Source organism: Myotis yumanensis, unplaced genomic scaffold (genome assembly GCF_028538775.1).
Source record: "Myotis yumanensis isolate MYYU_CA2020_CCGP unplaced genomic scaffold, mMyoYum1.0.hap1 SCAF_23, whole genome shotgun sequence".
NCBI classification, from domain to species: domain Eukaryota; kingdom Metazoa; phylum Chordata; class Mammalia; order Chiroptera; family Vespertilionidae; genus Myotis; species Myotis yumanensis.
This window is the reverse complement of record NW_027223774.1, coordinates 14,327,401-14,338,787: the sequence shown is the minus strand read 5'-3', so window position 1 is coordinate 14,338,787 and position 11,387 is coordinate 14,327,401. Positions and strand designations below refer to the sequence as shown.

Sequence of the window (11,387 nt, the reverse complement as noted above, 5' to 3'; positions counted from 1 at the left end):
GCGGGGCGCGCCTTAAAGGGGCCGCGGGCGCGGGGCCGGGCGGCAGTCGGGGGACCGGGCGCTGCGGGCGGGGCAACCTCGTGCGCCCCGCGGAGTCGGGCTGGGGCGGCGAGGAGACCTCAGAGACCCCGCTGACCGAGAAAACGGGAGAAACCGGGGACACTCCAGGGCGAGGGAGAGACGCTGAGATGAGCGCAGACGGGGGAGGTAGAACCAACCGGAGGCCCCGTGCGCTCGCAGCCCCGCGTCCATCTTACAGGAAAGAGGTCAGGAGGAGGCTGGCACACTGTTAGGGGGAAGTCTGGTTCCAGGTCACTGGAGGTGGGTGCGTGACTCCCAGAACACTTGATCCCATTAACGTTTTTTTAATGTTTTTAATTATTGATTTGAGAGAGAGAGGAAGGGAAAGGGATAGAGGGGAGAGAGAAAGATTTGCTGTTGGACTTATTTTTTTAAATATATTTTATTGATATTTTACAGAGGAAGGGAGAGGGATAGAGAGTTAGAGGCATCGATGCAAGAGAAATATCCATCAGCTGCCTCCTGCACACCCCCTACTGGGGATGTGCCCACAACTAAGGTCCTTGACCGGAATCGAACCTGGGGCCTTTCAGTCTGCAGGCCGACGCTCTACCCACTGAGCCAAACTCGTTAAGGCACTGTTGGACTTATTTGTGCATTCATTGGTTGATCCTTGTATGTGCCCTGGGGCAGGCGGGGGTGGGGCGCGGATTGAACCTGCCCTTGGCTACTGAGCTACCAGGCCAGGGCCTAAAGTTTATTTAAAAATTGCTAACAAAAGTAAAATAAAATAGAAATTGCCAAATATTTTTTCAGGAATGTTTATTTCTTCCCAGGAAGAAATCATTTATAAAAAATAATTTTGCATCATATCTTGCAAAATCAAGATATAATGGGGTCATTTGGCTTTTGTTGGGATGTGAACCTCTGAAAGGGCTTTTGTTCATTTACCCCAAGGACCTGGATGTGAGAAGCTGTATTGTGCAGCCGGCCGGGTCAGAAGGATTGCTCTTTGGAATCCCACCAGCAGTGAGAATGGGACGTCCCACTCTTGCCCGAGGGTCTGTCGCTTGGGCACAGAGAAGCCGGCCTGACTTCCAGCCAGGGGGAGGGTTTCTGGCAACTACAGTTGAGCCTTGAACAACAGAGGTTTGGATTGCGGGGGTCCACTTAGACGTGAATTTTTCTCAGTAAGTATATTAGAAATTTTTCTGGAGATTGTGATAATTTTTAAAAATTCACAAACTGGCCCTGACCGGTTTGGCTCAGTGGCTAGAGCGTCGGCCTGTGGACTGAAGAGTCCCAGGTTCGATTCCAGTCAGAGGCATGTGCCTTGGTTGCGGGCACATCCCCAGTAGGGGGTGTGCAGGAGGCAGTTGATCGATGTTTCTCTCATGGATGTTCCTAGCTCTCTATCCCTCTCCCTTCCTCTCTGTAAAAAAATCAATAAAATATATTCTTTTAAAAATTCACAAACTGCATAGACTAGAAATATGAAAAAAATTAAGAAAAAGTTAGGGATGTCGTGAATGCATAAAATTCTGTATGTATTTTCCTTATGACTTTCTTAATAACATTTTATTTTCTCTAACTTGCTTTATTGTAAGAATCCAGCATATAACATATGTAACATACAAATATGTTTTAACTGAATGTTTATGTTATCAGCAAGGCATCCTGCCAATAGCAGTTAAGTTTTTGGGGTGTCAAAGTTATACGAGGGTTTTTTACTGCATAGGAGTTGAGTGCCCCTACCCCTGTGTTGTTGGAGAATCAATTGTACATCCCACATTTATTTTAACTGCATTTTCCAAGGCACGGGCTGTGGATGGGATTCGCAGATTAGGCCCCACATCCACTCCTTTCCATAAGGAATTGATGCCCTGACAGGAATTGAACCTGCAACCCTTGGCTACTGAGCTACCCAGTCAGGGCCTAACGCTTATTTAAAAATTGCTACGTATTTTTTCAGGAATGTTTCTTTCTTCTCAGAAAGAAATCTGTAGGCCTATCAAACTTTGTTTCATTTTATTTTTATTGATTGATTTCAGGGAGAGAGGAAGGAGCAAGAGAGAAAGAGACAGAGAGAGAGAAACATTAATCCATTGTTCCACTTATGTGTGTATTCATTGATTGATTCTTTTTGTTTTGTTAATCCTTGCCTGAGGATATATTTTTTCATTGATTTTTTGAGAGAGTAGAAAGGGGAGACAGAGAGAGAAACATCCATGTGAGAGAGACACATCAATTGGTTGTCTCCCGCACACACCCTAACCAGGCTGGGGATTGAGCCTGCAACCCAGGCATGTGCCCTTGACGGGAATTGAACCTGGGAAACTTCAGTCCCCGGTCTGATGCTCTATCCACTGAGCCAAACTGGCCAGGCCTGTTGATTGTTTCTCGTATGTGCCCTGACTGGGGATCGAACCTGAAACCTTGGCGTATCAGGACCAGGCTATTACCCACTGACCTACCCGACCAGAGCAAACTTCATTTAATCTAATTGAGTGTAAATGCCATCTTTTTAAAAAATCCCATGACTCTCTCCCTGGGTTTGGAGAGACAGCCAGTGCTCACTCCGCAGGCCTCTCTCCTTAGCTCCAGCAAGTCAATCAAACCAAACTTTGCTAACTCCTAGTGTATTCCTGGTCCTCTTTATAGGGGAGAGACTCAGAGAGACTCTCAAAGACAAGGGGGTGCTCAGAGGCTTCAGAGAGACTCTCGGAGACACTCAGAGAGAGAGAGAGACCCGGAGAGACTTTCAGAGACGCATGGAGAGATACAGTTGAAATGGGATGTCCGTCAAAGAAATATCGTCACAAAGATATACTTAGAGATACACAAAGATACAGAATCTTCTAAAATATAGTGACAGATGGGAAGAGACATTGGAACATTAGAGCAGGGAGAAATGTTCAGAAAGAGGGAGAGAATCTCTCAGATCTGGGAGACACCCAGATAGAAGAGAATCAGGCAGAAAGAAAAGCTCAGAGTCCAGGAGAGAACTTTGCTCATTTATTCTTTTTAAAAATATTTTTTAATCAATTTATTTTATTTTTTAAAAATATATTTTATTTATTTTACAGAGAGGAAGGGAGAGGGATAGTTAGATACATCCATGAGAAAGAAACATTGATCAGCTGCCTCCTTGCCCACCCCCTACTGGGGATGTGCCTGCAACCAAGGTACATGCCCTTGACCGGAATTGAACTTGTGACCCTTTAGTCTGCGGTCTGTTGCTCTATCCACTGAGCCAAACCGGTTAAGGCTGCTCATTTATTCTTCACATTGAGGGCTTCTGCATGCCTGACTCAGGCTGGGTGAAGCTAGGGGCTTAGAGGTGAGTCCTTAGTCTGGTTGGGGAGAGAGATACAGACATCAGGGCTAAAACAAGGCGAGGCCCAGGGACTTCCAGGAGCTCAGGGGAGGGAAGGACCAGGAAAATGGGGACCCTCAGGCAATCTTTATTGTGAGGGGTCCCCACATAAGACCTCTTCTCCCCTGGGGCACCCATTCCTGATGTTTTTGCAGAATTGCTAGACCAGTAACCTGTTCCTTGAAGGCGTGCACACCCTTTGGCATTTACCTAGGGTCAGCTCTGTGAGTTGTTCTTTCTTTTTAAGAGGCAAACAAGTGTTTATCAATAAGAGCTATTCAAGAATTATTAATTCAGGCAGAAGGCCAAATAATGTTCAGATGAAGAGACAAAGGCAATGAGTATTTATGAGAAAGGGAAGGGGAACAATTTCATCAATAGAAGGAAGGCATTTCTCCTGGTGCCGATAACATAGTGATGTTAATTCTATACAATGTTTTTAAGTTTCAGGCCAGTCATCATAATAACTGCTTCCTTGTTATGTTTGCGAACAGTTTTTGGAGACACAGTGTTGTCCTACGCCCAGTCCAAAGATCCTGCACTCCTTCCTTGTCTTGCCACCTCCTCCCAATTCATCACTAAGCCCTGTAGCGTTAACCTCCCCACTCAGGCCATTTTTCCAGCATCACCCCCTCTGCCCCAGTCAAAAGGCAGCATAAGTGCAAATTACCTGGATTCCCGGGCCAGGCTGCAGGGGATCAAATTGTGTGACCTTGGATAAGTGTCCTCTCCCCTCTGCCTCATTTCCCTCTTCTGTATAATGAGAGTAATAGTAGCGCCTCCTTTTAAAAAGTTGCTGTGGGTTTCAGGGGTGGGGAACATCCGGCCCTCAGGCCAAACAAGGCCGTGAAATCATTTGGTCTGGCCCTGCCAAGGCATTAAGGGTGCATTAACTAAATATTTGACCAAATATAGCAGGCTAAGTTTTAAGTTGATGATTTTGTATGGCCCGAGAATGATGTTAGAAATATCCAAATGGCCCTTGGCAGAAAAAAAGGGCTCCCCACCCCTGGATTAAATGAATGAATGTATGCCCTAACCGGTTTGGCTCAGTGAATAGAGCGTCAGCCTGCAGACTCAAAGGTCCCAGGTTCAATTCCGGTCGAGGGCATGTACCTTGGTTGTGGGCACATCCCCAGTGGGGAGTGTGCAGCAGGCAGCTGATCAATGTTTCTCTCATCAATGTTTCTGGCTCTCTAACCTTCTCCCTTCCTCTCTGTAGAAAACCAATAAAATATATTTTTTTTAAATAAAATAAATAAAAAATGAATGAACGCATATAAATCACTGGGAACAGTTTCTGGTATATAAAAAGTGCTAACTAAATGCTGGTAATTTACATTGTAACTGATATCTCACAGCCTCTTCACTGGATTCTGGCTCCCACTCCGCCTCCCTACAATCTATTTTCCATGCAGCAACCAGAGTGCGCCTTTTAAAACGGCAATGAAAAAGAAACTGGAGTCACATCACACAAATGCAACGTGTGGATCTTGTTTAGATCCTGATTCAAACAAAGCAAGTGTAATAAAAAGATATTTATAGGTTATGATGCCTGGCATTATAGCTTCAAAATCATCTGGGAGGAGTGGGTGGGGGAAATAACACAGCAGTGGCCATGACTGGATAATTGTTGATGCTGGCCAATTCTGTTATTAATGCAGAGAACAGTTCTATTCTTCTCTTGAACTCAGAATGTTTGAAATAAAGTATAACAGTGTGCTTGGAAAAGAAAAAAAAAGATACTCAGTTGACTCTTGAACAATGAGGATTTGAATTGCGGGCCCCACTTATAGGCGGATTTTAAAATATATATTTTTTATTGATTTTTTAAAAATTGACTTAGAGGACGGGTGAGGGAAAGAGAGATGAAAATATCAATGATGAGAGAGAATCATTGATCAGCTGCCTCCTGCACACCCCACACTGGGGATCGAGCCCCCAACCTAAGCATGTGCCCTGATCGGGAATAGAACCATGACCTCCTGGTTCATAGGTCGACGCTCAACCACTGAGCCACGCTGGCTGGGGCTACGTGAAATTTTTTTCAATTGACCCATTTAGTTCAAACTCACATGGGGCCATTGGGGGAATTTGAACACTGTGGGCTATGTGATAACATAGAAACAACTCTAAAATTTGAAGGGTGTGATAACAATATTGTGGTTATGTTTAAAAGAGAGAGTTCTTATATTTTTAGAGACACAGACTGAAGTGTTCTGGGTGAACTATCTGGAATTTGCTTCAAAATATTTTAGTAGGCTCAAGGAGGGGTGTTGAGAGGATGATGAAGCAAATTTGGCCATGCTGAACCTAGGTGATGGGTATTTGGGGTTAATTACTCTTCTACTCCCTCTCTTTTTGTGTATGTTTGAAATTTTCCATAACCTAAAAATATGGTTAAAGAAAAAAGTATATGAAAACCTAAACCAGCTCATGTCACTTTCTGTGTTTAAAATCCTCCCTTGGTTTCCCATTCAGCTTAGACCTCTAGCCAACTCTTTGACCTCAAGTTCTTAATTTTCTCCATCATTCTCCCTTATTACAGAGGGCTTTTGGCTGTTCATTCTTTCAAACATTCATTTGACACAAATTTATTGAACACCTAATATGTGCTAAGCGCTGTTCTGGATGCTGGGGACAGAGAAATTAACAAGATGGACAAGTTGTCCATCTTAACAGAGCATACATTCTAGAAGACAGGTATGCAATGTTAAGTGCATACAAGGGGACAAGTCAACAGAATAATAGAGGGAAGGGGGCCCTATGAGATAGGGTGGGCAGGGGAGGCCTTCTGCAGTGGTAATATTTGAACTGAGACCTGAAGGGGGAATCAGCAAACAAACTGATGGACGAAGGGCCTTGGAGACAGAAGCACAGCTAGTGCAAAGGCCCTGAGATAGAATTGACTAATTTATTGGGTAACGTGGACACTGTTCTAAACACTTTCCACTGATTACTGAATTTAATCCTAACAACCTGGATTGTATAGATGAGGAAACTGAGGCCCAAGGTCACACAGCTAGAAAGTGGCAGAGCCAAGATTCCAGGCAATCTGGCTCCAGAGCCCAAATAACCCCTCAGGGTAACTCCCATAGCTCCCAGGGCTCGCCAGCCCTTGTGGCTGAAGAACCACCCATGCAGGAGATTCCTACGGGCACTTCACGGGCACTCCCGTGCGGGGCGGGAAGGGGCCCGTCACTGCTCGCGGAAGGATGCAAAGCAGGAGCTCCAACCCCTCTGGAAACACCGGCCTGGGCACCTCGCGACCGGGGCCCTCGGTCACTCACTCCCCTGGGTCCTGCCATTGGAGTGGGAGGGGCGGAGAATCTTGAATCACCCAATGGCGAAGGGTGCCTGGGCGCTATGCAAATTAAAGTGCCTTTTATTGGGCGTTAGCTCCGCCCCGCCCTCTGTCCCGGAATTAGCCAGACTTTTTGCAAAAGCCTTGAGCGACGGCATGGGCAGCTGTAGAAACTGCACCCGGAGACGGAACGCGGGCTCCTAAATGCTCCGAAAGAAGCAGAAAAGCGCAGGTGCCTGTGCTGGGCGCTGTCTCAGGGAGGTCTAAACGCAGCGTCTCCCCGTTAGCACGTTCTTGACTCCAATCAGCCACCGTAGGCCCAGCAAACCTCTGTACCCTTTCCCACTGTCCTTCGGCCCGAAGCTCTGCGCTTGCTCACCAACGAGGCTGCCTCGCGCACCCACCCCTCCTTCGATTCTGTCTCCCACGCCGCAGCCTCCGCCAGCCGTGACTGCGCTTGCGTACTGACGCCCCCACCGGCACCGCATGGGAGGAGGGGATGGAAATGAGGCTGGACCCTGCCGCTTTCGAGCGCACCCTGCCCTGCCCTACGGTCGCTGGGTGCACGGCGTGCGGTGCAACTCCTTCCCATCCGAGGGCAGCGGGGCTGCGACCTCGGCCTCCGCGGGAGGGGCCCGCAGCCCCGCCCCCGGGGAGGTGCAGTCCGCAGGTGAGAGTGCTGGGGCCCGGGCCCGGACGCTTGGGTCTTGGGGAAATGGGTTAGGGGCGGGGCGCTAGAATCTCCCGGGTGGGATCGTTTGGGATGCTGATGCATAGGTTCCGGTGGGGCTGCATCGGAGCCTGAGCTTTGGGAGGGTGCACTGGTGTCCGAATGCCACGATCCCGAGGCCCGGACGCTTGAGACCCCCGACACACGCCACATTCTTTCTCTGTCTCCCTCCAGGTCTCCTCTCTGCCCTCTACGGCTTCAACTCCACACCGGGGATGAAATTTAGCAACGAGGAAGAAATTTAGCGGCCCTCGTGGCGTCAATGGACTGAGACTAAGCCAAAAGGTAAAGATACCTCTTGGACGTGAAATTCCGCCGGAGCTCTTAGGCCCCTCTCCTGGGAAAGTTGCGAAAGACCCGCCCACTGAATTCTTAGGCGTCTCCCCTGGGTCTGAGCTGCAGAGCAGCGGACTTGGGGTGCCATTTGTATAGCCCCGCCCATTTTGGACAGAGGCTCCGCCCGCCCTGCACCAGGAACGCTGAGTTCGAGTTGTTCAGAGGCCCAGCTACTCCACTGGAAGGCTCCAACCGTGGGTCTAGCAGTGGTTCTCAACCTTCCTAATGCCGCGACCCTTTAATACAGTTCCTCATGTTGTGGTGACCCCCAATTTCATTGTTACAAATTGAACATAATTAAAGCATAGTGATTCATCACAAAAACAATATGTAATTATATATGTGTTTTCCGATGGTCTTAGGTGACCCCTGTGAAAGGGTCTTTCGACCCCCAAAGGGGTTGCGACCCACAGGTTGAGAACCGCTGGTGCCAAAGGGCATGCCTCTGCGTCAGATTTGCATAGCCCCGCCCCTCGTGCTTTTAGGCTCCGCCTTCCAGCATCTCCCATCCTTGCTTAGGATCCCAGATTTAAATGAGACCAGGATCCTTGAACAGACTGACCCCTGATTTTAGGAACCTCCAGCCCTATCTCCATTAGCCTAATAACCACCAGCGACGCCACTCCACCTCCCTACGCCCTCCTCTAGGTTTCTGGGCCAGCAAGATGCTGGAGCGAGATGCAGAGCCGGCGGCTGAGGCCACAGATCCTAGGCCTGCAGGCAAGGAAGCAGTGACCACAGGCGGAGGTGAGAGCGGCCCTGTGGGTGGGTGAAAGTTTGAGAGCCCAGGGTGATGACAGTTTGGGATCCCCTAAAATGTGATGTTCTGGGGAATCCTGGGTTGGCTTTGCGGGACCCTTCGTGATCATTTCTAGGACTCAGGAAATTACAGGAGGGGCAGGGAGGGTGACATGCAAAAATTCAGGGTGATCACCTGGGAAAATCCTAGAAGCGGTTTTGGGAAAGCCTTCGCTTTGGGGAGGCAGGTAGGTGATGCTTTGGAGCCGTTTAGGACGATGGATGGCAGCGGCTGGAGGTGCCCAGATACATTCAGATATCAAAGTGGGGTGGGGTCGGGGAGCCTGGACTAGATTTAGGGAGTTGGCTGCAGCCAGGAGCCCACCAGCCCGCCTGTACCCTAGCTCCCCACCAGGGTTCGTCCAAGAAGCCCCACCAGTCGGCTCCAGGGCCTGCTGCCTCCACAGAGACGCCATCTCGACCCCGCCGACGACCCCCGCCCCAACGCCCGCACCGATGCCCCGACTGTGACAAGGCCTTCTCGTACCCGTCCAAGCTGGCCACGCACCGGTTGGCACACGGTGGCGCTCGCCCCCACCCGTGCCCCGACTGCCCCAAGGCCTTCTCCTACCCTTCCAAGTTGGCAGCCCACCGCCTCACGCACAGCGGCGCCCGCCCGCACTCGTGCCCGCACTGCCCAAAGGCCTTTGGCCACCGCTCCAAGCTGGCAGCCCACCTCTGGACCCACGCGCCCGCCCGCCCCTACCCGTGCCCTGACTGCTCCAAGTCCTTCTGCTACCCCTCCAAACTGGCTGCCCACCGACACACGCACCATGCCACGGATGCCCGCCCCTATCCTTGTCCGCACTGCCCCAAGGCTTTTTCATTCCCCTCCAAACTGGCTGCCCATCGCCTATGTCATGAACCCCCCACCGCGCCGAGCAGCCAGGCCACCGCCCGACGACATCGCTGCTCCAGCTGCGGCCAGGCCTTTGGCCAGAGACGCCTCCTGCTCCTTCACCAACGCAGCCACCACCAGGCTGAGAGTCAGGGGGAGCGGGAGTGAGCCCTCCCCTTGGCTCACCGGCCCCCTCTGCCGCCAGCTCCAGTAAACACAGAGGTGGCATTTCTAAACCAGGCTTGCCTCTTGTAGCTGGCAGGGAGGTTGGTTCCTCCTTACTGGGCTGTAACTTAAAAGGTGGAGGAACTCTTTGCTCACCCACTTTGGGGAAGGGGAGGGAATGTATCAACCACAGAGAGTTAACCGGCCCCAAACCGTGGACCTGGAGTTGTGGTGGGAAAGAACTAGCTCTGGTTTTTCCTAACTATTCACTTGGCAAAAGTACAAAGTCTGCTAGCATTGTGGGGTGGTGGGGAGTGTGGGAAAACAGGCTCTCTCCTGTTGTTGTAAGTTACATTGGTGCTTCCATTTTGGCCATTTGGCTGTGCCTATGAAATACTTAAATGCACACCTGCTCGTGTCAGCTATTCCACTTCTAAGAATGTAACCTATAAACCCCAGCATGTGAACAAGGCATAAGGACAAGGATGTTCGCTGCAGCATTATGGTTGTGCCCAAAGATGGAAAACAGCCCAAGTGTTCATCAATCGAGACCAGCTAATTAATTACAATACAGCCATAGAATGGAAGATGTAGCTGTAGAGGGGAGAAATCAGCTCATTGTGTACTGATGTGGAAAGATTCCCAAGATATAAATGATAAAAGCCAGAACAAGGGGCATACTGCTGATAGTAGGTAAAGTCCTAGCTTTGGAGCCAGCCCTGACCCACTGCGTATGAGCCGAGGGGCCTTGGACAACCTTTGGCACTTCTCTGGACTCAGATACCTTATCTATAAAATGGGAGTGTTATAAGGCCCTTGTAAGGGTGCAAGCATCATCATCTTGGGCAAGTCAGTTCCCTTCTTAGAGCCAGTTTCTCTCACTATAAAATCAGATGAGTGAGCTAACATTGGACTGCTCTTCATCCTACACATTAAGCACCTACTGTGTGCTAGGACCTGAATAGGGTATTAGGAATACAGCAGTAAATAAGACAGACCTGGTTTAGTGAGGAGAGGGGTCACTAGTCAAGTAGTGGCACAAAAAAAAAGTAAGCTTAAGTCCATTTTGAAGAACAAGTAGGGGAGCCTTGGTTGTGATGTGACAACCCCCACCTGGAGATCAGGGGTTGGCAAACTTCCTGTAAAGGGCCAGATGGTATATATTTTTAGGTTTTGCAGGCCATACGGCATCTGCCATGACTACTCAACTCTGCTGTTGTAAAAGCAGCCACACTCATGACACTAATGAATTTGTGGCTGGGTTCCAATAAAACTTTATTTCAAAAACAGCAAGTGGGCTGGATTTTGGACGGCAATTTGCCGACCCCTTATGTAGATGAGTAGGGGAAGGACGGGCTAATCTGTGAGTTAGCTGAGGTGGGAAAAATGAAATAGGAGGGACCCTGTGATGGGTAGAATAATGGTCCCCCAAAGTTGTCCCCATCCTAACCCCTAGCACCCATATGTTAGCTTACACATGGCAGAATGGACTTTGCAGAGGTGATTAAGGATTTTGAGATGGGAATATCCTGATTATTTGTGAGCCCAATGTAGTCACAAGGGTCCTTATATGGGGAAGAGGGAAATAGAAGTCAGAGCAGATGCAACAGTGGAAGCAGAGATTGAGTGATGCAGGGCCACAAGTCAAGGAACTTGGCAGCTTCTAGAGGCTAGAAAAGTCAAGAAAATTATTCTCCCTTAGAGCCTCTAGAAGGAACCCAGGCCTGCTGCCACCATGATTTTGGCCCAGAGACTGAGTTTGGACTACTGACCTCTAGAACTGTAAGAAAATAAATGTGTATTGTTTAAAGTCATTAAG

General features: G+C 49.2%; 1 protein-coding gene across 6 annotated transcripts; it reads left to right on the top strand.

The window, feature by feature from the left end:
* The first annotated feature begins 45 nt into the window (after window positions 1-45).
* ZNF575 (zinc finger protein 575) lies at window positions 46-11,382 on the top strand. Of its 6 annotated transcripts, none has more exons than XM_070402033.1 (6): window positions 46-266; window positions 979-1,211; window positions 7,137-7,371; window positions 7,606-7,716; window positions 8,416-8,514; window positions 8,910-11,382. In XM_070402033.1, the coding sequence occupies exons 5-6, from the start codon at window positions 8,433-8,435 to the stop codon at window positions 9,569-9,571; spliced, it is 744 nt and encodes a 247-aa protein (XP_070258134.1). In that variant the 5' UTR covers window positions 46-266; window positions 979-1,211; window positions 7,137-7,371; window positions 7,606-7,716; window positions 8,416-8,432; the 3' UTR covers window positions 9,572-11,382. The 6 variants fall into 6 exon arrangements, with proteins under 6 accessions (XP_070258134.1, XP_070258137.1, XP_070258138.1 ...); XM_070402034.1 differs by having other exon boundaries at window positions 260-321; XM_070402036.1 differs by lacking the exon at window positions 7,137-7,371.
* The last annotated feature ends 5 nt before the right edge of the window (window positions 11,383-11,387 follow it).

Bases quoted from the DNA above. Each gene is read 5' to 3' on its own strand.
- ZNF575 (XM_070402037.1), top strand. From the start codon at position 8,433: ATGCTGGAGCGAGATGCAGAGCCGGCGGCTGAGGCCACAGATCCTAGG. The intron at 8,515-8,909 runs GTGAGAGCGGCC...CCTGTACCCTAG, and splicing joins AGCAGTGACCACAGGCGGAG to CTCCCCACCAGGGTTCGTCC.